Below are 27874 nucleotides of genomic sequence, written 5' to 3' on the forward strand. Positions count from 1 at the left end.
CCGCCTTGAAACAGAAGCTTTTATTCACACATACACAAACAACACACTGCATTCCAACAACTGCAAAAAGTAACAAATGTGTGTTTTGAACTTGAGACCTCCGTCTGCTGTTTGTGCAAAGATTGTCTTTATTGAATCCACCTGCTGAGTAGTGATGAAGACTTTGGTGTGGATTGGAAAAAAACAGAACAAAAGGATGATGCTATGCTTGGAATTTATACACCAGATCTCTTCTAACCTCTTGTTTGCTCTCCTCTTCAGCATGTTGGCTGACACAGAGTGCATGACAGTGAGTGTTATCACACGGCTATTTCAAGGAGCGTAGCGGCTTTCCAGACCCCCAAATAACACCCCTCTGATTTTCACCTGGCTGACCTATGTTACCTTTGGACCTATTTTTCTGCAGTACATCATCATTGGCACTTGGTGCAGAACAGAAAACAGGGTTAAACACACTTCATCGATGAGGATACTCATAGCAAGTTTCTAAGGTTAGAGGTAGGGTGTTGTTTTACCGCACATGAGGAAAACTGTGAAGGACACCACACAGAGGTACAGGGTTTGACTGTAGATACTGCCCTCTTCTGGTCACATTTGAAAATTCACACTGCCATTTCAATTAGTGTGTGCACCGAATGTCTCATTGAGGCATACCCAGTGATGTAGTAGTTAGAACACTCAAGTCTGGACTTAAAGGGCCTTTCTGCATAGAGATTACAGGTTGTCATGCTCTGGTTTGCTCTCACAGCCCAAAACTATATATCTGAGGTTAATTGGTAACTCTGGAATTACCCATAGGTATGAATATGAGTGTGACTGTAAGTCTCTCTCTCCATTTGTCTGATGATGGCGTGACAACCTGGGCAGAAATTATCCTTATTTTGCTCATAGCAAGTTTCTATTAATTCCAGTACTCTGTAGATTTAGATATATAACTATATTAAGTAACAAATTGGTTCAGGTTCAAAGACATCAAGTAAAATATATCAATCTTATTCCCTTCCAGGTTATTCAACTGCGAGTTGTAGGCAGCCATAAAAGACCCTGAGCACACACAGGGAGAACATGCAAACTCCACACTGAAAGGCCCCGAAAGCAAACACAGGCTTGAACTGGAGATTGGCCACGAGTCCTAACCACTACATCACTGCAGAGACCATAAAGCAAAATATAATTTATTCTTTTCAAAAATGTTGAATTACATTTGTTTCCAGGTGAAAATACCACAAACAAGTTAACTTAAAAAAAACAATGTGGTGCTTTCAAATACAGTTATGTGCATTGCTGTACAAATCTCCGAAATAAAGTTCAAACACTCCACATCTGGTAGACGTATATTCTACTGTTTGAACAAGAGTAAGCAGTGCCTGTTCCTTCTTCCTCTGCACCCATTTAAAAAAACAAAAAACAAGAACTAAACTCTTCAGAGCCCCAAATATAAATAAAATAATAAGACATCTCTTTATGCTGGCAATATACACACACATGCACAAAACCCAACACGCACCACCCACATAGCCATAAACTCCAAGATCACGCTAAAGCCAGATATAGAAATGTAATCCTTAGTCTGGTATCAAAATCATCCTACACTTAAAAGTAGAATTTTGAAGTAAATGAATGACATTCCTCACATTCAAGTTACTTTAAGAGCATCGGTTCAGTGATAACTGATAGCCTCTTGTCAAAGATTGCTCTCTTCAGGTAGTTTGGTGAGGATGTCCACTCCATCAGACGTGATGACCACAGTGTGTTCAAACTGAGCTGACCTGCAGGACAAAATACACACACAAGAATTTAGAAAAAAACCAAAATAATAATATAAGTGAAAATATGACAGATTAAAGTGAGTATAGACCTGAAGCTACTGAGGAGTAATCATATCTCAGCATAAAGATTGAAAAAGGGGAAAATAGCAAGTCAGGCTCACATTAAATGGTTAAAAATAGGTTAATCAGCAATCTAAAGGTCTTTAACTACAAATCCAAACACATATAGAAATGTAAACCAATCAATTTGTGGCGTTGCAGATGATCCAGACTCAAAACACACAGCTGGGAAGTTTAAGTGGATTTGTACCTTTTATCATCGGCAGACACGGCGGTCCACTTGTCCTTCATGATTCTATACTCCGTAGATCCCTCCATCAGTATGGGCTCTACAATTATCACACACATTATCAGCCCTCAAACAAAGCTCATACCCCGACGACATCTTCAAGCACACATGCAAACTTACCTATAGTGAAAGACATCCCCTCATCCATCGTCATGTCGTTGTCATTAGCTGGAAACATAAACATTTTAAAATGTGGCAATCGCTGACATTTACAGAAAGCTTTCTGTTAACAAATATCTTGTATACAAGCATATAAAACAAATGCAAAACATATATAAACATGAATAAAACACACATGTGCAGTTGCTACTGTATAAAACGTTCCTATTCTATGTTTTTCTTTTTTCTTTATATCAATAGACGTAAAATTAAAAACAAATCTAAATCTAGAACTGCTGAGTGAAATACAAACAATATCATATCTATCATTATTATATAGCCACTAATAAATAACATGTAAAGATTACATCATCACCAGATTGGTTTATTTTAGTCTCCTGACATGTTTTCAAAGCAAAGTGCACTGTACTCAGGTCCACTCGTTTGTGCTCAGATTAGGCTCAATTAATGTATCCGAACATAAGAGTAATTTAGAATAACCATTGTAAAATGTTATTCCACAGTCTGGGCGGAGACACTAGATAAGTATTAGCTTAGTTTCGCAGGTGAGAAATTACACTACTTTCAGGTTAACTGTGGCTGTGTGAGCAAGACTATTGACCCCGGCTGCAGTTAAGGTTAACTCTGGATAGGATCGGTAAACTGCAGAGAAGTCATTTCCCAAAGGGGATCAATGAAGTATAATTTATTCTTCTTAAACTGTAAAATAGGAATCTGACCCAGACTTACCGTGGTGCCAGATTTCAGGGTGGCAGTGAAAATAGGAGCCTATTCCATGTCCTATAAAATACGGGCTCACTCTGAATCCACTGGCATGAGCTATTTCACTGCAAACAGTAGGAAAAAGTATTACTAGGGAAAACAAACAAAGAAAAAAAACAAACATAATAATGTAGAGTGTGTGTACTGGACATGTGTATAGATTGTGTGCAGTTTGAGTGTGTTTCTGTACCTGATAGTGTTTCCTATAACACAAAGCTGTGCACCCGGTTTGCAGGCAGCGATGGCCTCATCTCTGCAACGCCGGGCCGTTTCCACCAATCGCTGGCCAGCCTCATCCACCTGACCAATCAAGAACGTTTCTGAGGTGTCTCCATGGTAACCGTCCAAATACACCTATGAGGGAAAAGCAGAAGTGACAAGTCATAGTGAGTGAATAAAGCTGTGGAGCATGTGTGTGTATGTGAGGTTTTTTTGTAATGTACTGAGGCATGAGCTTACAGTGACGTCAACATTGATGATATCGCCATCTTCAAGTTTACGACTGCAAGAAAAACAGACATTTTAAAAATGAATGACATGTGAAGAGAATCCTTCAAAGTGTAAAAAATGTCCACAATATGAGTACAACGCAAAATTTAATAAGTTAGTACTTGTCATAATCTTAAAATCCATTCATCACATTGATCTAAAAAGAGAACTGTGGAATTAATTGTTTTTCAAAGTGTTTTACACTCAATTCTAATTAGAAAAAACAAAAACAAATTACATTTAAGATTTTTAAAGTGCAGAATTTATAGATTGAATTGTCCAATATTCATCAAATTGTTATTAATTTTAATGATAAAACTCCTTATCTCACCTTAGAGGGAAATAAATATGGTAAGAAGTTATGAAAACAAGAGCAATCAGAGATTTCTAATGTCCTCCAAATGGTTAACCTGGACTTTGGAAAAAAATAAAAGTTTCCGGATCGCCTCCAAATTTTAATGGAATCTTCCACCGCCTAATATCTATCTGTGGTAAAACTTTTGACAAAATCTATGCAGTAGTTTTAACATAATCTTGCCAACAGATAAAAATATAAAAATAAAAATACATGCCGTTGATTTTATTACATCCCTGGCGGACGTAATAACAAACATATGATTCGTTTTTTGTTTTTAGTACTGGTGGGCTGCACGGTGGTACAGTGGTTTGCATTCCTGCCTCATGGTGGAATTGTCCCAGGTTTGAGCTCAGTGTAACGGAAAATAACAGTGCCTGCATTCTGCTGCCCGGCCGAGGTTGGAAGTGACACCGCTCAGAAAATGTGACTGTGGCGCTCCTATAAAATAAAGGTTACCTCCTGTCAGACAGTAGAAGTCTATTGTTAGGTAAAGTCTTTACGTAAGCATGCTGCCATCAGAGGCGACCCCCCCCCCAGCTCATATGAAGCGGAACTGAGCACAATGCTGTGCTTTATGTGCTCTGCTGTGTTTAGGGGGCACTCATTCAGTCTTGACCACAACTCTACGATGACCTGTCTCTTCTATGCAGAATAAAAGAAAGAATTTCCACCACAACGGGTTGAGCTTTGGGACCCCTGTAGATGTGAATATGAGTTTTTTAAAGCTGAGTTTTAAAAGAGTAAAGAGGTGAGACGAGACGAGTATGTTTGTGTTCAAGTGAGAATTTTGCTCATTTACCTGTCGGGTATGCCATGACACACCACGTTGTTCACAGACGTACAGACAGACTTGGGGAAGCCGCCGTATCGGAGAGGTGAAGGGTAGGCGTTGTGTTTGATTGTTTCCTGGTGCACAATGAAGTCAATCTCATCTGTTGTCATCCCAACCTGGAAACCACAAGTCATCACATTTTGTATTGCGTTCGATTAGATTCAAGCAAATACAATGAACACTTGAGAGTGATTTTGTGATACTTACTTTCAGGCTGCGGCCAGCCAGAAGGAGCACATGCCGGGCCAGCTGACATGCTCTGGACAGGCCTTCGATTTGCTCTTGATTCTTGATGTCAATGTAATCTGGCCATTCTGGGACCACCGCAGTACCTACATAGTTAGGTCGCACTATATGCTACAGACGGACGACAGAAAGAAGAGATAAGGTATTAAAGGTGGGGCCAATTTTGTTCTACACTTACATATAAAGCCAAAGTTATTTATATATTACGTCCTTAACTAGGTTAAAAATGGAAGACTGAGATGAGTGTCTGTACTTTGATTCTGCTATCTTAATTTCAATTTTAATTGAACATTTGGTCCTAAAGAGCTAGTATTCCGAGCATGGACCAAGGATAGAGAAACATCCTTTAACCCTTAATGGGGTTTTTTTTCTAATCTTACATCAGTTGATTAGATTTGGGACATATTATCAAGCTACTGCACCTTTGGCACTGCGTAGGCAGGCCGAACCATGGCAGGACGAACTACACTGTGGGAGTTTTTCCATTTCCTCCAGAAGAATCGTCGATGTTGCTGAGACAGTAGCACCGTGGGGGGCGTGCCGCCACCAAGACAACAAACTCTCCGCAGAAAACTGTTCAGTCCTGCAAAACGGTGAAAACGATTTATTACATAAATGACTACAAATAACACCGAGATTAACAGTTTGAGTCTTACAGTGGAACGTTACCTGTTGCATGTTATTTCCATCTTTGGCTACATAAAATACAATGTTCCGTTCTTCTACTTTTTAAACCTGTTAGTCCATATGTTTATGAATCAGTTACGCATTATATTTATTCTATGTTATTAGATTTAACCTTTTTCAGCATGTTCACCTTTCCTTAATCATTCATCATACTGTGTATTATTATTAGTAGTAGTATTTCTATTTTATCTACTTGAAGGTTTTTTAAACCAAGTTGTCTACTCGATGCTAGTCATTCCAGTCTTTTTTAGAAATCTGTGCACTTCAAGGAGAGCATTGTTGTTATTTTGTTCTCAATCTCACGTGTTTTTTATTTACTGTTTTAATGAATCTTAATTGGCTTAACCTACAAAAATGATCACGTTTGACTGATTCACTTCTAGATGGACAGATAGTGAGGCGCACGAACCTGCTTTAAATCCACATCTGCAACCAATAGCTGTAGAAGACGTGGTTTATATAGGCGTAAACTTTACTACTGGATGACTTACTCCGGCATGCTATCATTTGAACTGATTCAAAAGATAATGCAAACTCAATGTGGGCATATTTATCCATTTAAAGGACCGTAGACACTCATCTGGAAGTCGTGCAGCACCAAGTTAGCTTCACGCTAACATCAGTGGACCAAACAAAAAGTTCATTTACAGAAACATGTCGGTGCGTTGAAATGTTATGTTACTAATTTGCTTTAACGGTACCCACAACCCGGAGAAGTGACAGCTCTTTATATTGGCTGCAGTGTTTCGCAGTAAAACAGAAAGCTTTATTGTAGTACCTGCTCTGGCTGCTGGTCCCGCACCGCAGCGCGCCGCCATGATTATTTACAGCTGGTCACGTGATTGCGGGGTCACGTGGTGCAGACCGGCCCGCCTGCACAGTTCAGCTCCATATGAATATCCTGCAGGGAAACAAACACACCAGCCCCTCACTGCACCAATGCTCACGTTTTATAAGGCAAACATAGGCAGAATTGTTGCGATATTTATTATGTTTTCTTGGTAATATGAAGAAAATTAACAATACAATAGAAATAGTGTAAATGTATAGTTGCAAAATAATTCAGTACACGTGCAGTAGCTTATATGTGTTTATTGAAGCATCAACTGTTCATATTGATGTATTTTGCTGGTTTGTGTTTATAATGAGCTGCTGTGAATGCAAAATATTTACACAGAGGGGTTAAATGTTCTGTGACCCTATGTAATCACTATTTTATTTTTTAATAAAGGTATGTTTTGGTTCTAAGAGCAACGTGTTTCTTTTAAGTGAGTCCATTAACAGGGTAAGAATTCCAAGAAGAATTTCATGCATGAGCAAATTCTGTTTTTCATTAAATGAGATGCCTTTTTCTCTAAATTGTGAGACAAGCTCTGGATTGTAGGACCTCATCTCAGGTATTCACCTATATATTATTGTTCTAATGAATTAAGTTTTACAATTAAATGTGTCAATATATCATCAAGTTTACATTGGAAAAAAAATAGGAAGAATCATTACATAAACGCCCATTTTGTTTTCTGTTTGTTAAGATTATCCTGGAGTGTACATGAAATTATTTTAAAAAGTAAAATTCCAAGAGTCTGTTGAGGTGTTGTTTCATATTCTGAGTAACTAATAAAACTCCAAAATTGAATGTCTATAAATTTCTGATTTATTCTATATTTTACATTTTAATCTATTTCGTTATATACATTAACACTGAGGGACAGTAATTTATTCTTTCAAGTTTGCATGGTAAGAAAATCAATGAAGCTAAATTTGAATTCTGTACAATCTGAAATGTCGAACTATTTAAGCCACAAACTCTACTCTGATGCATACACGTCTCTTAAAAACTTATCAAAGCAATGGACATGTTCTGATAGACACTTGCTCGCAATAAATGGTGTTATCATGAGTGCTGAGCAGTTACATAACACAAACAAGAGTTGGCTTTAGGCTGTGACCTCTTAGCCGATCACAGCCTTATCAGTGAAAGCAAATATCTCTGGTATCTCATATAAACACAAGGTCAGTGCAAAAAAGTGTCATACACTGGCAGTAACTAAACAGAAATTGAAAACATTAACCCTCAACAAAGTCATTAAAACAATGTTTACTGCATTTATTTAATCTTAAGTGAAGCCGATTTGGAATAAGATGAGTGTCCAAAGAATTGTTAATATAAGAAACACATTTAATCCTCAAAGGCAATCAGAGGAATGTTCTCATTAACTGTCAGACCAAACAATGCAGTATGGTATTAATGTGTCAAAATTTGTGAAAGCATTGAAGGGCACTTGCAGTAATATGTAGGTTTTTGAAACTCTTGGTAGTTTTGTCCCTCATTGTGACTATTCTGAGTGTCTATATGGCAGTTTGATAGGTTTATATCACCAGTATTGTTTAGTTCGTGTTCATTTTTTGTCTTTTAAGAGGTTTTCTTTATTGCTTCCTGTGGTTGTGTTGTGTCAGTTCATAGTTATTTTCGAGTTCAGTATACATAAGTAAATAAAAACTATATTTTTTCATTAATCATCTTTTTTTCCACTCTGAAACACCAATTGTGAGGTAACAATTGTTAGCTCTGCTAGCAAAAGTGCTAGTGACAAATAACAATGTATTAATGGCCTATAACGTGAGAAATGTGACCATTTTAGAAGTTATAAAGCAAAAAAACAACAGTCATTTTCATTTCATACAGGATTTCCCAGTGACATCCAAATAGGGCCAGTCAAGCAGAGCTTGTATTAATGCTTCTTCAGTCATTTTTCTTTTTATATAAATTTGCATGTTTATGTAATAATATTACACCTGTTTGTAATTATTATTATTTGCCAATCTGTATATATATTGTAAAGGGCAGTGTTTATCTTTGTGCTCATATGGCAAATCTTTGCGGTTGTTTTGTGTCATTCTGTGGCTCTTTGCCCCTGGTTTTGGGACCAGTTTACCCTTAGTTAAGTAGAAATGTTTTAGTGATTTGTATTAAATGTATTAGGTTGGCTCAATAGGTTACGTAAGTATCGGCACAGCATCCTAGAAGGCAATACAACACTTCACAGAGTGACACGCAGGTATCCTGGTCGGTGGGACGACTCTTAATGAGCGAGCGAGCATCGCGCGGATGAGGGCGTGCGCAGCGCCCGGCTCGCGCACTCACTGTACGTGACGTCAAACCAGCATGGCGGTCAAGGTGACTTGGGCATCGCTCTCTTACCGATTTTCAAACCTCTTCTTGGCGTTTTCTGCATGTCTCCGTTTAGTTTCGCTGTCGGAGAGCTGCCGAGGTTATCCTCTCGCCTCCTGTCCGGGTCGGGTGTCTCGGATGCGGCGCCCTCGCGCGCTGTAGCATCCCTGAGCTAGCTGCCGCCCGGCGGCCACTGGCCTTGATGAGACATCCACAACCTGGAAGTTAGCGAGGACAGAAATGCTACGAGAGCTCCCGGGCTGTGATTAAAACTCTACCCCTGTGCTGAACCTCGCGTCTTTTTCACGGAAGTTAGCTCTCTGCTTGCGCTCATTCTCTCGCGCTCTGCCCTTTTTAAGAGTTTAACGTTTCCTCCTCAGACGACTTGTCTGCTTGCTAGCAGGCTGCCCGGGTCACTGCAGTCACAGCTCCTGTGCAGGTTTGCCCTGTTGGCTGCTCCGTGGATCAAATAGCTGCCTAACTTGTTCCGTGTTGTAGTTTTGACATTTGCGTGTCATTGCTGTTGCAGTGGCTTTGTTTCTCTTTTTCACAGTTGTAACCGTTTCGAGCACCCACACCCCACCGCCCCCCGCTTTGCTTCGTGTTGTGTGTCGCTCAGCTGAACCTGCTTTTCTCTGCAGCTTTTTTTTTTTTTTTTTTTTTCTTTCTCTGTCTTTAACATGTCCCGAGAAGCCATAACATTGTTATATCTTGTTCCCAGGTGCAATCTACCAAACGTGGGGACCCAAGTGAGCTGAAAGCGATTTTCCAGAAGGTAAGATCAGCTGTATTTATGAAACACTTTTGTTTTGTCTTGAGCTTGTCGGATTGTGTCATGGGTTTTAAATTACAGTATTAGCCACAGCTGAAGGTCCAGCACAGGCTGGTGTTGTTGGGTCAAAGCTCAGAATACTATAACTGAATAGCTCCTCTGTGAGTGAATTCATCAGTTGACCAACAATGTTTTCTCTTCTGGCAAAGGCTCAAACGAAAACATTTGCGGTTCATAGTTGTAGAGTCAGCAACAGCTTTTGTTTGTGTTCCTCTTACTTGGGATGGGTTAGGCTGTAGTAGTCTCTGAATAATGCTTATTTTAAAGCCCGAATAGAAATGACAGCAGAGTTATACGATGAAGGTTCAGGGTCAAATTACCACCTGCAAGTCCTTGTCTGTTGTTGAATCAAAATAAACAGTTTTGCATAGGAAGACATGGTCAGACAAGCGAAAAGATCATTTCGTCTCAGAGGCTTTGTTTACAGTTGCTTGCAGACTGATTATATTTACGCCAGGTCTTCAGTGTCTACGATGAAATCTAACCTCTTTGTCCTTGTTTTGACTGAAGCCATAAAACAAGAGTGGAATTTAAAGTACTCAGTCTGTCTTTTCATTTCATTTTACATGCGTATCAGCAATCACTTGTCCTCTCAATACTTCTAATACATGGGTGACCTACTCAGCCTGTCCCTGAACGCAGCACGTCCTTTAAAGACACACAGCGGAGCTGCTGCTGTGCTCAACATGCAGCTCGGACTACAACATGACACCAAATCTCTCAGCATACTAACCTATTTTGTCTATTTAATTAAGCTGTGACAAGACGTTCACAAATGAAGATTAGGTATCACACCTACTTATGCACCTTACCTTATTCCTGTCGTTATGTCTACACTGACGAATTCATATGGCGTATTTAGAAGAAATGCCGAGACCACCGTTATGTTTGTGTGCATTCACATTTCTCTTTAATGTGGCCAAATTGTTATCCCTTTTGTTAGTTTGAGTAATCGCAATTATTTTTGTGTCGTTGTCGTTTGCCTCACTGTGTTGGTAAAGCAATTTCTGCTGCACCATATTAATCCATTTCAGTTTATAAAAATCTAACTCCAAATCCTTTAGCACACCCTGTGAATCTGGGAACTATTTGATTGTGAACGGAACTGAACTGATCACCCAAAACCAATTTTGATGCCTCATTGTGACCTTTTGATGTAACAAGAACCTGCAGTAGAAGAATTACTTAACCTTCAGTTTGTGCCTCTGTCCTCTGTGGTCGGTGTGTGACCCACTGCATGGTAGTCATGTGGGTCTGCCGTTTTAAAAAAGTACACAGGTCAAATAGCTTTGGCGGCTCATGCCCAAAACATTAGTGGGGCCGTTAATGTCTGCGTGATAGAGGGCTGGTGTATATCTGACGTGTCATCTTGCACCTGCAAATACAGCGACCTTTGTCTTCCCACAGCTGCATTTACAAAATACAAGCAAAACTCCAAAGTGCATCTTGACTGAAATACTGTAACAAAGTGCCACTGCAGGAATCATACTGCTTTGTAGTCATACCAGATTTCTTAATGCCAGTATACAGCTGCCTCTCTTCTCCCTCTGCAGACTGGCAGACAGGTCATCAGCAAAGGCACTGCAACCTTTGAAGCTTTTCATTTCATATGATGTAAAATCATGCTGTCGAGATTCATTCTTTTTCTAAGTTCTGGTGCATTAAAGGAGCGAGTAACTCATTTTCACTTTGGAGTGTTGACATGACAGCAAGAAATACATCCACCACACAAACATCTACAGAGGAATGACAACGTTGTCATCACACATGTGAAATGATGCTTATAAGGTGTCTGTAAAATTCACTTCTTATATGAACGTATTGCTGTTTTTGTATTGCGCTAACTAAGTAGGAAACACTAACAAAGCCTGGATATTTAATTGTTTCACTGCCAGTTGGGCTTGCTTCAGAGAGGGAATACTGCTTTTAGTATTTGCTGCATACGTTTTTAGTACTGTTGTGCTAAATGACAAAGTTGCTCCTTGCAGTCCACAGACATTTCACTTTCCTAGTGGGAATTTCATAATGTGACTTACTCATGATTGTACCATTATGCCTTCAAATTACATGTTCAGCATGAGGTGTGTTCCTTCTATAGAAGAAAAAAGTTCAGATTTTAGTGATTACGTATGTATGAGTCAAATGAGCTGCTGATGTGGGTGTTTTAAAGAAAAAACAACTTGCGGTACTGTTGGCATTTTTTAATGTTTGAGTGAGAAGAAGTTAGCATCCGTGCATGTTTAGGTATTCATATCGATCTTATTTTGTTGTTTTTTTTCCCCCCTCTCTCTCAGTATGCCAGCGTAGTGGACAAGGATGGGGAAAAATTCATGACCCCAGGAGACTTTGTCCAGAAATACCTTGGACTGCACACACAGATTCACCACAACCCCAAAACTGTACAACTCATCTCTGCTGTGGCTGACACCACAAAGGACGGGTGTGTATACACACTGACCATGCGCGCACAGAGAGATTCACAGCTTATCATCAAATATTGAGATATATCTGCATGATATTTGCCATTTCAGTTACCTATAGATAAGATAAAAGTCACTCAGACTACCAGTTTCCACTTTGTCCCACGCTTTTTCTTTTTTTTTTACACAGATATGGAAAAATGTGTTTGCTTATCATTTCACAACAAAACACACGTCCATATATTTCAAGAAAATCATGAGCTTTGTGTTTGAGAACTTACATGCGAAGCAGCACAGCATGAAATAATCTTGGCTGCATTCCAAAGGCTGTAATCCTTTGCCTTGGATTTGACAAGTGTACTTCTTAAGATCAAACATTATCTGAATGCAGAGAAAATGTGTTTTGCCTCCCAAGTGCTAGTCATGGCAGTGACTCCCAGGACTTCTTCAGTATGTCAAACCATTCCGACCAGATTCATCAGCACTTCACATATTAATACCATGAGCTTACGAGTACCATCAAGACCAAGAGTAGTGCTAGAAGCACCTCCTCACACTGGTTGGATGATCCTAGATCCATAAAATCTAAATAAATGAAAGAGTGAGTGATGTGTTCAATGATTTAACTTTTTTTTTTTTTCTTTTCACATATTTTGCAGGTTGATTTCTTTCCAGGAGTTTCTTGCATTTGAATCGGTGCTGTGTGCGCCCGACGCACTCTTCATTGTCGCCTTCCAGCTGTTTGATAAGACTGGAACTGGAACCATTTCCTTTGGTGAGCACCTGTTGTGTGGTCAATAAAATTGAATTGATCTTTTTACACTCACGTTTATTTCAGCTGGTAGTTCATGAAAAGGCGCAGAATTGATGTAATGCAAGTGGAATCACTTCTTCATAGGACATTCTTAACCAGCGTGCTCGTTCCATGTAGTTATTACACACGACTGGATTTACTTAATCACTTTCATGTCTTCTTCCTCCTACATCCAACTTATTTTTCTTGCAATAAAATTCTAAATGTTTTTTTTTGTTTGTCCTCTAAATGAATTCCTCATATTTCTCTCCCTGCAGACAATGTGCAGGACATCTTCAGCCAGACAACGGTGCACCACCACATCCCCTTCAACTGGAACTGTGACTTCATCCGCCTGCACTTCGGCCATGACCGCAAGAAACTCCTCAGCTACCTCGAGTTCACTCAGTTCCTGCAGGTGCGACGAGCCACTGTTTTCTCTCTTTTCCCTTTTCCCCCGTTTCACTCTGCCGCTGCCTCTCTTTTCTCACACATGTATTCCGCCATCTAAATTTACACTCGGCCTTGTGGTGTCATGTTGTTCAGGAGCTGCAGTTGGAGCATGCACGTCAGGCATTTGCCCAAAAGGACAAAGGGAAGAATGGTGTCATATCTGCCATGGACTTCAGCGACATCATGGCCACCATCAGGCACCACATGCTCACGCCATTTGTGGAGGAAAACCTTGTTTCAGTGAGTGTTTGTGGGTAAAGGGAGCTCACTGTTACTAATCCATGTCCAACCAGAGTAAATGTAATAATCAACAACACACAGCTGTGTGGATTTGTTTAAAAAAAAATGTAGATATCGAAGTTACAGATTTTACAAATCCATCAATCATGCACACAGCCACAAACTAAATCAGCCCAAACGGCAATAGATATAGCAAAGTCAAATTAAAAGCTGAAAAAGGCCTCTTAATTTTATCATCTAGATATTAAAAAATACAGATTCAGATCTGTGCCACCCATCTGTCACAATCCCCTCTTCATGGGTTACTAGTCAAGACAATCACACCCACACTTTCACACATACAGGCAATTTAGTCGCCTATTAACCCCAAATTTATGTTGGATTTTTGTCTGGGCTGTGGGAGGAAATAGAAAAACCATCACACACATAGAGAAAACATGCAAACTGCACTTAACCAGACTCAAATCAGGGATCATTGTACACTTAACCACTACAACACTGCTCAGCCCAAATCTTTCTGTAATGTACCCCCCCCCCAGGCTGCAGGTGGTAGCACCTCTCACCTGGTCAGCTTCTCCTATTTCAATGCCTTCAACTCGCTCCTGAACAACATGGAGCTGATCCGTAAGATCTACAGCACACTGGCCGGCACACGGAAGGACACACTCGCGACTAAAGGTGCAGCAATTGATAGATTACAGTATTTTGATGTCGATCTTTGCATTCAATGTTTTAAATGGCCTCTCGCTTCCTTTTGTAGAGGAGTTTGTTCATGCTGCAAACAAGTTTGGTCAGATCACGCCCATGGAAATTGACATCCTGTATCAGTTATCTGGCCTGCACTCTCCTTCTGGGTAAAAACTCTTCCTGTGCTAAGATTTGACTTTAACTCTTTCACTTTATCAAGTGGAGTGATCTGTATGTGTGAAAGTTGCCTAAATAACAAGACGTCCAACGTGTTTTAGGCGCCTGAACCTTGCAGACATCGAAAGGATAGCCCCACTAGAGGAGGGATGTCTGCCCTACCACCTGGTAGAATCCCAGAAACAGGTCGGTCACCAGATTGGTTCAGCTCCGTTGTCACATCATGAAAGAGCGAGAGAGACTCTTGAATGCATAAAAGACTTGTGATACCGTCATCAACATGATGTGTGTGTGGTTTGATTAGGCCCACGGGGACGTCTCCAGGCCCGTGTGGCTCCAGGTCGCAGAGTCAGCCTACAGGTTCACCCTGGGATCAATCGCTGGAGGTGAGAGCTCTCATCACGGATCACAGCCTAACAGAGGATGAGCCACACTTTCCTGAGGATTCGCCTGTCGTGATTTAAATGACCGATTTCTGTAATGGCAGTGTAGTCAGTCTGAGTTTGTGTGTGTGTTTGTGTAGCCACGGGAGCGACTGCTGTGTATCCCATTGACTTGGTGAAGACTCGCATGCAGAACCAGCGGTCCACAGGATCCTTTGTGGGAGAGCTGATGTACAAGAACAGCTTTGACTGTGCTAAGAAGGTGCTCCGCTACGAGGGCTTCTCCGGTTTCTACAGAGGTGACTTTTTATTTTTTTTGTTTTTCTGTCACTTTGCTTGTGTCTTTTCTTCTATTATGCCTCCATCCAGTGATATCTTTTGCTCAGGAATCTTATATTTTCAGCTCTCTTCTGGAGTGCGCTGTGAGAATATCTCCAGACATTGACTCTGACTCAATTATAAACTGATACGGTTTTGATTACTGAAGGTCAAGGTCATGGTGATCCTTCATATTCTTGTTAACATGAGACCTCTAGAATACCTCGAGGGACTTTGGTACTTAGTAATTAGGTTTTGCAGTCAAAAGATCGTCACTCCAGCTTGTCCCATTTTTGTGAACGCCTTATGTCAGGAAAGCCACTAATACTTTTCAGTGTTAAGTTACCGTATCAATGTAAATATAAGATTACCCTATAAGATAACCAACCCCACCCTATCCTATCTCCAGCCCTGTTACAATATTTGGTGTAAAATAAAGATGGAACTAAATCTCTCACCACAGATCGTCACACTGGTCCAGCCATATCATCTCTGCTGCCATCCAAAGCATTTGAGAAATGTCATTTTCACGCTTTTGAATGGCTTTTTAATAACCACATACGGCACCTGGAGCTAGATTGTCATTTTATCACAAATCCCTTCTTCATGGACCTGACCTGAGTCGGGTGTTCCTCTTGTTCTGAAGGCCCCTGTGCTTTTCTTTTTTTCTTTTTGAACTCCGAGCTTAATATTAGAGCGTGAATACAGGAATCTTGACAAAGGTTTGCTCATTCTGGATATTATTCACAAGTCTATGTACTTCTTGGGCATGCAACTCATTTACCAAGAAAACGTTTTGTTTTCTGCCGAGTCTGCCATTCATATAAACACTCAAATTATTTTTCTGTTGACATGATACAAATTGCTCTACTGCTCTTTCTTTATTTATTTTTTTCTTCTTCTTTGCGTTGTTGTATTTTGCTCTTGATTCCTCCTCTCTGGTACCCGTTTGCCCAGTTTATCTGATGAAATGAGATTCTCGTGTCACTCCGTCTCCCCTTGATGCCCCACAGGTTTGGTTCCTCAGCTCATAGGTGTGGCTCCTGAGAAGGCTATTAAACTTACAGTGAGTACATCAACTCCTCCCCCACTTAAACAGCTTCATCTTTTCATCCATTTGCAAAATTAAGTAAGTGAAACAACTTCTAAACAAAAGGTTTCCTTCCTCATGCGTACTTGTTGTTCTCTCCTTCAGGTCAATGACTTTGTAAGAGATAAGTTCACCGATAAGGACAACTCCATTCCTTTACTTGCTGAGATCATGGCTGGTGGCTGTGTAAGTATCAAATAACAAATAATTAAAAAAAATTTGTGAATGAAATGGTGTCCCGAAGGTGTTTGACGTTTTTTTTTTTTGTTTTTGCATAAGAAACAACTTGTGCATGCAGCATTTATTTAACCTGCTTGCAGAGTTGCATGCACATGACGTTACTAACAGGCGATGCAAAGCTGAACTGCTTCCAGAGCAGAACTCTTAATGTCCATTGCAACATTCTTTTTTCTGTCTGTTTTTGTTTTCGATAGCGTTGTTCATCCTTACACACATTGGCCCAGCACTCCTTACCGCCTGCGGAAATAGCAAAGTAAATGATCGATCAGGATTACATTTTATTTTTTATTTTAATTTTTTTTAACCTCTTGATACTTTATTTGAGCTTGGCTCCCATCCCTCAACCGCATACGTGTGAGATGCAGGAGCAAGTTTTCTTCTCGTTTGTTTTTATTAAATTAGGTGTTTGATCCTTGTGCCTCTTCTCTTCAGGCTGGAGGCTCGCAGGTGATCTTTACTAATCCGTTGGAGATTGTGAAGATTCGCCTGCAAGTGGCAGGAGAGATCACCACTGGGCCTCGAGTCAGTGCGCTCAGTGTGGTCCGTGACCTGGGCTTCTTCGGCCTCTACAAGGTAAACGTGACACCAGAGTCCCATCATTCTGTGCGCAAAGATTACTAACCTCGGTGCCGGTTTAATTAGAATCTTTTTCTTCCATTTTGGGCACAAAAAGCATATCAAAACGTGGAAAATTCGCGAATAGTGTGCTACGACTTTTGGTACCGTTTTTGTGAACCGTTTCCGCAAGAAAATGTGGGAAAATCGGGTAGTCGGAGCCAATGGGATTTTGGTGAAAAACACAAAAATAGTCGGCAGCGAGCAGCAGGGACACATAAAACCACTTGAAATTTTCTAGTTGCCTTATTACACTTGTTTGGCACACTCGTGTCCGGCTGTGCAGTAATTATTGTACAAAGTTTGCACATGTGCCGAAACCCATGTAAACATGATGGTTCAAATTGAAACATACTATATGTACAACCTGATGCATGCAAAGTACACAGATCACATGAGGTCAGAAAACCTGTCAGATTCTCAGCAAAATGAGGGACACATAATAATAAAAACAAGAATCTATTAAAGAAAAACCCGGTGAGTTAATGTCAGGTTGTGGAGGCAGTCTTGACTGTACACTTGAGTCTGTATATTCTTTACTTTGGGTAAACATGGTTAAAGGTAGAGGGTGGTAAATTTTAGATTTTTGTAGCCAGTCGCATTTATTTCTATTGGATGTTGAATAAGGTGTCGGGTCAAACATTTCCTCCAACTTACTGGCTCAGACCAAAGATAAACAAACACAATGGTCCGTAAACAAAAGATAAAAAGTTCTTTAACTATAATTTTGATTTTGGGTTCCCTTTAAAGTAGTTACTAATGTGGCAGTATAAACAGGAATTGATTCAAATAAGTGACTGCACACTTTCTTTGCCTTTTTGTTTCACAGTGTAATGATTCTCTTTGCTCTCTTTATGTCCGCCCAGGGTGCTAAGGCTTGTTTCCTAAGAGACATCCCCTTTTCAGCCATCTATTTCCCCGTGTACGCCCACACCAAGACCCTCTTTGCTGATGAAAATGGTAGACTGGGACCTCTGCAGCTTCTCACTTCCGGAGCCATAGCAGGTAAAGTCCAAATCACAACACGATGATTCAGCGCACGTCGTACCAGCAGACACTTCTGTGCATTATGTTGTGAAATGTTCTTGCGAGGTCACAGTGAAACACCCGTACATTGATTAACTTGTTGGACTTTTACATCCGACAACTATGACAGTGGTTTGCAGTGGCTCTGATCCGGCTTCTCTCCGTTGCCAGGTATCCCTGCAGCTTCCCTGGTCACGCCCGCCGACGTCATCAAGACGCGTCTGCAAGTCGCAGCCAGAGCTGGTCAAACCACGTACACTGGAGTCATCGATTGCTTCAGGAAGATCATGAGAGAGGAAGGCTTCAAGGCTCTGTGGAAGGGGGCCGGAGGTGTGTGTCTGCACACTCGTCCTCCAGCAGAAAGAGCCACGACTTTCTTTTCACGAGGAACAAACGATGCTTTTCTTTCCCTCAGCTCGTATGTGCCGGTCCTCTCCTCAGTTCGGTGTGACTCTGCTGACCTATGAACTCTTGCAGCAGTGGTTCTACGTTGACTTTGGAGGACAGTAAGTGCATCTTTTGCATGTTTTCTTTTTTTTTGGCCTTGTTTTACAGGCCACAATCTAATTTAACTCGTAATGCGGACAAGCTGCGAGCGTTTTAATACACATACGACTTGGTCAGACTTTGTTTTCACTCCGTTTAACGTCTTTGTACTTCGGCAGCATCTGAAACATTTATGATAGAACTGAAGTGTTGACTTTTTCCATGATTTCATTCAACACAGTGAAACATCAGATCATGTATTTTAAGATATTAGAGATTTTTCCTCTTTTTTTATGGATTTTCCTATTTTAGCCGTTTAACTGATGTGCTCCAGTTGTTGTTACCCCCCCCCCCCCCCCCCCTTTTCTTTTTTCCTTCTTTTTTTAAATCATTTTTGTTTTCCGGGCGAGTGAATAACCTCTTTGTGTCGTCACTTCACACAATCTGTCAGCTGTGCAGAATGTAGAAAAATAAGCGCGCTGAAGTTCTAGACGACTGATCTGAGAGAAGTGATTTCCTTTGAGGAAGTCCTTTAAAGCATCAAAGTTATGCAGTTCAGTCTGGACATATTGGTCTATTCAAAAGTTTGTAAAAATACTAAATATGCTCTTTGATCCATCAGTTTATGCAATAAATGAATAAGCACGATTAACACCAGATTACAGATAACACTAATATTTTTAACTAGTCTCCCGAATGTGACTATAAGAAAATGTAAATATAATATATATGTATATAAATGCTAAATTATAGGTTCAGGTTGTTTTTGGTGTTGTAACTTGGTTCTTTCTTTCCTTTCAGCCGCCCGGCAGGATCTGAGCCTACGCCAAAGTCTCGCATCTCTGAGCTCCCTCCCATTAACGCGGACCACGTCGGAGGCTACCGCCTGGCTGCAGCCACGTTTGCCGGGGTGGAGAACAAATTTGGCCTCCATCTTCCTAAATTCAAGTCCTCCGGCGTGGTGTCCATAAGCCCCCCGGAGTCGGCCGCTCCCGCGCCTGCTCAGGCACCGTAGAGGTCTGAATGTTCACGTCATTTTGCCATCGCTCTCCTCCATTACCAGGAGCCTGACACTTAGAGATATATATATATACACGCACAACACTCAACGAACAGGGGCCATTAACAGGAACAAACAGCGGCCGGTCACACTCTCCGAGGCGAAGGCGAGCTCCAGCGGTCACCGGCCAGCCACGGAGGCAGAGAGCCGGCTGCAGCCGCGTACAAGCGGAGCAGGCGGCGGGCGATGGGACCAGAGCGCCGCCGCCCCACCCCCGTGTCGTATCTTCAGTGGCTGCATGCTCCTGGCAGCTCCATCCTTTGTGTTCTTCTATCCTGCATTTGTATCAAACTGAGGCTTGAGCACACTTCTCTCTCTCTCTCTCTCTCTCATGAGTAACTGATATAATTTCTGTTTTCTGTCTGAGACTCCGTACAGGTGGATCTTCTCTCATTGGACAGCAGGCTTACAAACAATAGATTGGTCTGCACGGTGTGTGGGGCTTCACTTTCTATCTCCTCACACAGGAGGCTACGTGCTGTACATATTGTATAACTGTGCTGAAGACGTGTTCGGTAACATTCAGTCAGCATCATTACACAGTAACGATAATGTTTTAGGAACGTGGAGCCTTCGGTCCTGCTCTGAGAATCACGCCTACTGATGCACACAAGTTTTTCCAAAGAGGTGTTTTCTTGATTTGAAACAAAAGCCTCGCGAGCAGAGAATTAGGTATTATTAAATTAAATGTCTCTCAAGTCAGCCATTGTATTTTAATGAAATAAATCATCCATATGGTTTTAATTTTACCAATATCTCTTGTGTTTTATTTCATTGGGAAAGTGCAACCATTCAGTGTATCAGTAACAGGAAATACAGTTCAATACTTATCTCATTAGGGATTCTTAAAAATGTGGTTGCCGCTCTGTTTAGCTGATGTTGAATGTTGATTAAAAATGTTTTACTACTGTGAGGAATGGAAAACAAATGTCGGAACCAGATCAGCTGCTACGCTAACAATGAGCTTTACCTTGTCGTTTATTTCGATCCCGAGTCAGGAAACTGTTTCTACCACTCATTACACATGTGTATAGTATTAAACAATAACCTTTGGTACAAAAAAAAAAAAACAATCATTACCACTTTTTAACTGTACTAGTGTTAACAATAGTCAAGCCAAGTAAACAGAATTTGTTAAAACGCTTGTAGTGCTAATTTCAGGATTGAGTCAAGCTTCAAGTACAAAGCAGCAGGTTTTAGAAACAAAACACATAATCTTTAAATAAAAGCAACCACTGGTATAAATAATAAATATTGTAGTGGTTCAAATGAAAGGATGACACAAATCCTCGGCCATCAGATTCAAGTGCTGCAAAGGGGATAAGACAGTAGGGGAGTTCAGCTTTTCAAGTCGGCCATGCAGCGTGTCTGGAAACTACTCAAACATGTAAAAACACTTGAATGGTAATAAAAAGGTGCAAGTATAAAGGTTTGCATATTTTAAAAAAAGATTTGAGTTGGTTGCGGCCTCAGGAGAGGAGCAGTTTCTGGAGCCCTGAGGATGTTATCAAAGCTAGAAGTGCAGATTTAGACAGTCACGCCTACGTGTGCGAATCACTTATGTGTTTCCCTTTTCAGTCGATCGCCAGATCACTTTACTGCTTGATGTTCCACTCCTGCTACACGTGACATTCGTCTTATCCACAAATGTTCTCAAACACACATTCAGAACAGCATCAGAAACCAGTCTGAAGCAGTCGTTTCCATACGTTCTAGCTCAGCGCGTCTCCTCAGGCCACTTGAAAGAAGAGGGTGGAAAAGCTGGAAGCCGAAGAGAGAAGAGAGCAGATCCTCCAGCACTGCCATGTAATGTGCTATCTGTGTTATAGTGGATCAGGTCAAAATGGAATGAGCTGTTGTCAGTATGGGGTTTTTTTTACAGCTTCAAACGTTGGCCAGCTCCTCCGCTTCATCGCGATTCTCGTTGATCTCGGCCAGCGTCCGGACAAAGCGCGTCCACTCGTCTGCCTTGGGCACGCAGATTTGCTGCAGAGTGGAAACCAAGACGGAGTTCAGGCCGCGAGTCGTGGACGGGGAAGGAAAGGAGCTATATTGCGAAATGGTACGGAGAGCTCACCTCGCCCACGTCGTAGACCTGCACGTGTCCCTCCGAGTCCCCGGTGGCGATCTCCTTCCCGGCGTGAGACCATCTGACTCGGTTCAGTGCCGGGGCACCGTCAACACAAACACTGGCGGTGGGAACCTGAACAACACGAGCTCACTCAACATGCACGTCGAAGAAAGCACATCATTCTCTTTAAAAACGGATGGATTTGACAAATACCTAAAATTCAGGTTTATGGGAAGAGCTATTCTTTAATCCCAGATGGCTGGTGGACTGTGTGGACGTGTATTATTGGTCTGAGAATCAAAATCGAGTCTCCACACGGAAAACGTGGAGATGTTTGTGTCGAGACGTGTTAGTCAAGTAGGAGTTCTGGTTGTTTTAGGCAGGTTACGTAAATCTAAGTAACGCATGTCCATGTTTTACCCTCTTGTGGCTCCGAAAAACTACGTTTCGTGCAGTGCTGTTCAAATGTGTACGTGTTCACGCACTTCAGTGTCATTGTTGAGGTTCCACAGGTCCAGGCGTCCCGACAGGTCCACACAGGCAAACAAAGCGGGGTGTGTTGGAGACCACATTGTGTCATAGACGTAGTCACAACTGTCCTCGAAGGAGTAGAGCGGACGGGTACTCTGCAGCGAGAGTCCAAACGTTGCGTGAACGATTCAGACGTGTTTACGAAACTGCATTTAACAGTTCTGAGTGTGTGGACATGTCACCTTGGTGCTCCAGAGCTTGACGGTCCAGTCGAAGGAGGCGGAGATGAAGAGGTGAGAGAAATCCACCGGTCCTCCTGCACTGTGGCAGCTCAGCCCGGTCACAGGCCCATGATGGCCCTCAAACACCTCGGTGATGCCCGCCTTACTGTAACGCAAGCATAAAACCACCTCAGGTGTTGATCTTTTATTACCAACAGCCGCATCCTCCGTGATCACCAAACCTTTGATTTTAGAAGTTACTTTCATTCAAGCCCATCCCCATGAAGCGGCGTGCTCACCTGCCGTGGCGACAGGCGGTGTAGACGGAGCCGTCCTCGCTTCCCACCACAAAGTTGTTCACATCCCCCAAAGGAAAGGCCATGGACGTGACAGCCACCGCTTTGCTCTGCTTGAACACCAGCTCCAGACTGTCCTGTACAGGAAACACGCGCACAGCAAACGTCAGAATAAGAATGATATCGAATCGTCCTTTAAATGTCACGATAAATAACACGGGATGGAAATGATCATATTTCTAATGGATGAATGTGTAGAATTGCTACAAACCTGTGGCTGAGAGAGCATGTCCAGGCTCCAGGAGCACATCTTGCCATCAGTGGAGATGCTGATTAAGTTGTTGGCGTTTTGGGTTCCCACCACATTCACGCAATAGACCGGGTGCTAATTGTGACAAACATTTAAAGGGTGAGAAATACTTGAAGGCTGAAAAGTTGCGGATAAAGGTGTGTGTGCGTGTGTGTGTGTGTGTGTGTGTGTGTGTGTGTGTGTGTGTGTGTGTGTGTGTGTGTGTGCGTGTGTGTGTGTGTGTGTGTGGACATGAAGTCGTGCGGGCTCCAGTGCATTACTGTGTGCGCAGCTGCCGAGAGAGGAGTTCTCTGGACGGGGGTGCGCTTGTTGCTGCGGTTGTCCCATAACACAATCTGTCCGGAGTACGTCCCACCCACCACCAGGTTGGGGTGAAACTTTGCAAAGCCTGCTGACATCACCTCAGACTGGACAGAAACCCCCCAAAAAATAATGAAACCTCTGATATGTTTTACCTCCGTACAAAAGATTTCATTGGAGATTCCAGGTGTGAACCTGTCCTACCTGGCAGTGGAAGATGTATTCAGGCGTGGCTTTCTTGTACTTCAGGTTCCAGACTAAAGCCACGCCATCGGGCTCGTGTGGAGCGTCCTCGTTGTTGTTGTATGAGGCCACCAGCAGTTCGGGATACTAAGAACACAGTTTAAAGTTGGATTTTTTTTTTGCCTATGTGTCAGGGGTGTTAAATTAGCTCGACTACAGATTGCACTTTGGGAACACTGCTGCCTCGTACCTGAGGAGACCAGTCCAGACAGGTGACCACCCTGTTTTTAGTCCAGCGTTCATCAGAAAACTGCCTGTTCAGCACCAGCTTTGCTCCGGCTTGCAAGTCACTGGACCAGACGTGAAAAGACGTGAGTTTCTTCAGCACTTTATTTTTTTTTTCTAAATGAAGTTTGCCTCACCCTTCCTTATCCTCCAGATCCCTCCCGCTGTAATCAAAGCAGACATCCACGTGCTCTGCAAGAGCTCGCTCCACAATTCTGCTGCCACGCTCGAAGAACGACAAGAACTCGTCAGAGTGGAGGACCTGCAGCTTTTCTTCCTCAGTCAGCTCCTTGGGAGTGTCTACGGTCACATTTTTTTGGGGGGAAAACCGAGGAATACAAGAAAGAATCTGAACCGTCCAAACTGTGCAATCAATATTTACACGTCTGTTGTTCACGTTACACGCTTGTGTCCTCACCCTCATCCTGTTGTTCACCCTGATCATCCCTCTCATCTTGGGTATCCTCTGTTGCTGGAGGAGCAGTTATCTCCTCATCCTCTTCCTCATCTAGAAGACACACACTCATGCAGATTATTTCGCTCAGTTTTCATTCACCCATGGTGAAATGCTGCAAAAGTGTGTCTCTGTTTGGCTTACCTGCTTTTTGATCGGTGTGTGACAGTGCCTGTGTGGGAGTCTGCGTTTCTTTTGAGTAGGACACCATTTCCCTCGGCAGAAAGTCCACCTGAGTTACTTTGGACATGCCGAGCCTCACAGCTCCGCGCCTACACACACACACACACACACACACACACACACACACACACACACACACACACACACACACACATGATTGTGAAAATAAGCAGGCGCACACATACGTTTGCAGGATGAAACAACAGTGAATGCCAAATTTGCACGTACGGACATAAAAAATATGATGTACAGACGTATCATTAATGCGTCAGGACAAATTTAAGATGAAGACACAAACACTGATCAAAGTCGAAAGACGAGCTAAAGGAGAGAGGAGGAGCAGTACCCCAGCAGCTCAGAGTCGGAGTGGAGTTGCAGAGTAGAGGGGTCAGGATCCCAATGCAATGTCCTTTTACAGCCAAACCACCAGATGGGGTTAGTAAGAGAAAGACAGGACAGAGAAAAAGAAAGAGGATAAAACCAAACACAAAGAGACAGGCAAAAGGTGAGCCAGATAGGAGATGACACAGGTGGGAAATACAGCAAAAACAAACAATCAAAAAAACAACAGACACAGAGAGAAGAACGGAGTGTGTGTTAATTGAGAGACTTCAGCGTGCCGGTGAAAAGGCAAAGAGAAGACCAGTCAGATTTCATCATAGTATAATAACCATGTTAACGCACGCACGCACGCACGCACACGCACGCACACACGCGCACACACAGTGAGCATGCAGGTATCTGGCTACGTCACATCAAAACAGTCCAGCATGTCTCTCCCTCTCCGTCTCACTCACACACAGACCTTGGTCCTGCGTTTCCATCCCCAGAATCTTGGCTTCCTGCGTCGCTGCCCACTGATTTGTTGGAGGGAGACATGGGGGCAGGGACTAGGTAGTGAAACAGACACGTATCCTCTGTTACTACCCGCAGGGGATGAACTATGAATGTGTGTGTGTGCGTTTGTCAGTACGTGAGTGGTGGGTGGGTGGGTGAGAGAGAGAGAGAGAGAGACAGTCAGTGAGACAAGTGAGGGAGGAAGTGAGGACAAATGCGGTGCGTGAATAAGTGGGTGAATGAGTTTGCATGCAGGCAGGAGGACAAAACACAAAAAGACAGACAAGGGGGGAGAGAAGAGAGAATGAAAATAAATGGCAGGCAGGTTTTAGGTGTCATGCACAAAAACACGTAAAATGTTTAGATATTATTGGGGGGGGGGGGGTGTGTGTGTGTGTGTGTGTGTGTGTGTGTGTGTGTGTGTGTGTGTGTGTGTGTGTGTGTGTGTGTGTGTGTGTGTGTGTGTGTGTGTGTGTGTGTGTGTGTGTGTGTGTGTTGAGGGGAGTAATGGGAGTGAAACAGAGTTTGACCAGAAAGTTAGGACACGCGTTTGTAAATTTATTAGGTGAGTTACCAGAAAATTAGAGGAGGTGTTGTAAGTGGAAGTGAAAAATCAAAACAGAAGCATGCTGCCATTGCGGTTTTTTTTACCGTGGGGTATGTCGGGGGTGATGCCGACACTCTGCAGCAGAGCCTCCGCCTCCCTCCTTTTCCTCTCCAAGTCAGAGTCTTCATGGCCGGAGCTGCCCCCGGCCTCACCTCCGCGTTTAGCGTCTCCCTACAGAGCAGGAAGCAAAGACATCCACAGTCATCGACTTCTCACTGTGACTAACGACGACTCAGCTGCTTCAAGAGCCTGTTCAGCAATTCAGGAGAATGTATTTTCTATTTACACACATCTTTCTTTTTCTTCTCCTCTTCTTTTCTCTTCTTCTCCTCTCGAATCTGAGCGATCCGTTGTTTCTTCCTCTCCAGTTCAGCCTTCAGTTCACTCTTGTCAGACATACTGTGGGAGTGGGAAAGTTGTCACTGGACAGAGAAGACAACTGAACTAAATGGCTCCTGTGATACTTTATTCAAAAATCATTTTCACACATATTTCAATCATGAGCAGCATAACCCCAATCTGAGACTATGACTGGATGTAAATACTAGGTTTCTTCAAGATGCTCTTCACTAGAGGGATGCCAGAATATAATCTCCTTCTGGGATAAGCATCAAGTCTATTGAATCATTCTTGCATAACGTATGGCATTAAAAGATGTCTGAGCATGAAATAAATCAACAAATAATTTTGCTTTTCCATCTGCCCTAAAAACTGCTTATTTAGTCATTCTGCAAAGCGCCTTATCAGTGCAGGGGTACACAGTCGCCCTGGGCCTGTCACACTGGGAACATGTGAACACCAGCTAGTTGTTCATCACAATGTTCCCTTTATCTCCTTTTTTTCATGTTGCCACAGCTAATCCTTAATGACTATGTTTTTTCTGAAGTATTCAAGACGGATTGGGCTTGTGGAGCTTTTCCATTACATTTTATAGTAAATAAATCATTCAGATTTTTTTTGATTAGAACATTTGTCAGCAGATAACTGAAAAGACAGTAATATGGCAGACCAAGAGTGGACAAAGAATGTACAAAGAATGTACAGTTACGAAGGACAAAAAAGGGCAAAAAAGTGCATCTGATGAGATTGGTGGGGTTATATCTAAAGTTTGAAAATAAGTATTCTTTATATATACACTTAAAATGATAAGAGCACAATTATAATAAAGAAAAACACAAAAACAAAGATAAATAAATAAAACAAAAAGTAATCAGATGACAGAATAATAAAAGTCAAGCTTTTCATTAAGGGTTTTTATATTTTTGGTCTTTTTCTTATCGGGGGTAAAACATGTAATCACGTATCTTGCAAATATTTCTTGAATATTTAGTCAAGGTTTCGTATGCCGTGTCAATACAAGCCATCGAAATAATCGATCTGTCTAATGTCTATTTATTTTAAGGCACCGGATCCCACTCCACCCACCCACTGTCATTACAACGACGGCGGATCGAAACAATTAAACTCGAGACTGTACACATTTTCACTTCCATTTTCCGCTCCCTTCCGTTCGGGCTTCAGCTTTTAAATGTTTTATGATCATTCTAGGATCCATCAAACATGTTTATGTCATCTGATTATCAGCTAGCTGTGTTAGCATGCTAATGATGGTCTCCATGGCAGCCCGGACCGGCAGGCCCGCTGCGACTAACGGTCACAGCTCAGACCAACGCCCCGGCTCCTCTGCTCCGCTTTCCGCCTCGACCAGCGTCAAAACAACACCGGTATGAAAGTGCAATGAAGTACCTGATGCCAGAAGTCGAGTTTGAAGCACACAGACGACAGAATAATCCAGTTTAGTGAGCTTTGTTTGTGGAGGAGATGATGGAGGAGACAGAGTGATGATGTTGGAAGAGGACAGCGCAGCCTTCTTCTACTCAGCTTTAGGAAACAATAACACTTGAAGTGAAGTGTGGCCGCCCCCTGCTGGTAGAAACTGGACACATTGAAGCGCAGCCGTTCCCTGCTGGCTGAAACTGGAAAAATTGAACTGCAGCATTACCGCCCCCTGCTGGTAGAAACTGGAAACATTGAAGTGCCGTATGACCGCCC

At 42.2% G+C, this 27874-nt stretch overlaps 3 protein-coding genes across 9 annotated transcripts; 1 reads left to right on the top strand and 2 right to left on the bottom strand.

Annotated features, from left to right (window-relative positions):
- On the bottom strand, positions 1–9204 carry metap1d (methionyl aminopeptidase type 1D (mitochondrial)). 2 transcript variants are annotated; one of them, XM_080493543.1, is made up of 11 exons: positions 8815–9204; positions 6391–6513; positions 5348–5508; positions 4887–5036; positions 4647–4795; positions 3460–3502; positions 3191–3354; positions 2968–3065; positions 2239–2286; positions 2080–2158; positions 1–1769 (listed from the first exon to the last, which is right to left on the bottom strand). In XM_080493543.1, the coding sequence occupies exons 2-11, from the start codon at positions 6428–6430 to the stop codon at positions 1685–1687; spliced, it is 1017 nt and encodes a 338-aa protein (XP_080349669.1). In that variant the 5' UTR covers positions 6431–6513; positions 8815–9204; the 3' UTR covers positions 1–1684. The 2 variants fall into 2 exon arrangements, with proteins under 2 accessions (XP_080349669.1, XP_080349670.1); XM_080493544.1 differs by lacking the exons at positions 5348–5508; positions 8815–9204 and having other exon boundaries at positions 6391–6425.
- Positions 8658–20516, top strand: LOC308128500 (electrogenic aspartate/glutamate antiporter SLC25A12, mitochondrial-like). 2 transcript variants are annotated; one of them, XM_080493481.1, is made up of 18 exons: positions 8658–8790; positions 9506–9559; positions 11911–12056; positions 12696–12811; positions 13108–13247; positions 13376–13522; positions 14062–14200; positions 14283–14376; positions 14488–14572; positions 14691–14772; positions 14910–15068; positions 16101–16153; positions 16283–16363; positions 16850–16990; positions 17899–18037; positions 18230–18388; positions 18474–18564; positions 19346–20516. In XM_080493481.1, exons 1-18 carry the CDS (start codon positions 8779–8781, stop codon positions 19557–19559), a joined length of 2052 nt encoding a protein of 683 aa, XP_080349607.1. In that variant the 5' UTR covers positions 8658–8778; the 3' UTR covers positions 19560–20516. The 2 variants fall into 2 exon arrangements, with proteins under 2 accessions (XP_080349607.1, XP_080349608.1); XM_080493482.1 differs by having other exon boundaries at positions 8756–9223; positions 19346–20347.
- Positions 20298–27729, bottom strand: LOC308128511 (dynein, cytoplasmic 1, intermediate chain 2a-like). Of its 5 annotated transcripts, none has more exons than XM_080493497.1 (17): positions 27569–27729; positions 26113–26221; positions 25867–25993; positions 25184–25319; positions 24725–24787; positions 24340–24467; positions 24160–24249; positions 23879–24041; positions 23707–23806; positions 23478–23603; positions 23234–23380; positions 22935–23048; positions 22667–22800; positions 22389–22533; positions 22161–22301; positions 21682–21807; positions 20298–21590 (listed from the first exon to the last, which is right to left on the bottom strand). In XM_080493497.1, exons 2-17 carry the CDS (start codon positions 26218–26220, stop codon positions 21489–21491), a joined length of 1950 nt encoding a protein of 649 aa, XP_080349623.1. In that variant the 5' UTR covers position 26221; positions 27569–27729; the 3' UTR covers positions 20298–21488. The 5 variants fall into 5 exon arrangements, with proteins under 5 accessions (XP_080349623.1, XP_080349624.1, XP_080349626.1 ...); XM_080493498.1 differs by having other exon boundaries at positions 20303–21590; positions 25184–25268; positions 27569–27701; XM_080493500.1 differs by lacking the exon at positions 24725–24787 and having other exon boundaries at positions 20303–21590; positions 25184–25268; positions 27569–27701.
- Positions 27730–27874: the final 145 nt, after the last annotated feature.

Source organism: Lipophrys pholis, assembly GCF_963383615.2.
Source record: "Lipophrys pholis genome assembly, chromosome: 1".
NCBI classification, from domain to species: Eukaryota; Metazoa; Chordata; class Actinopteri; order Blenniiformes; family Blenniidae; genus Lipophrys; species Lipophrys pholis.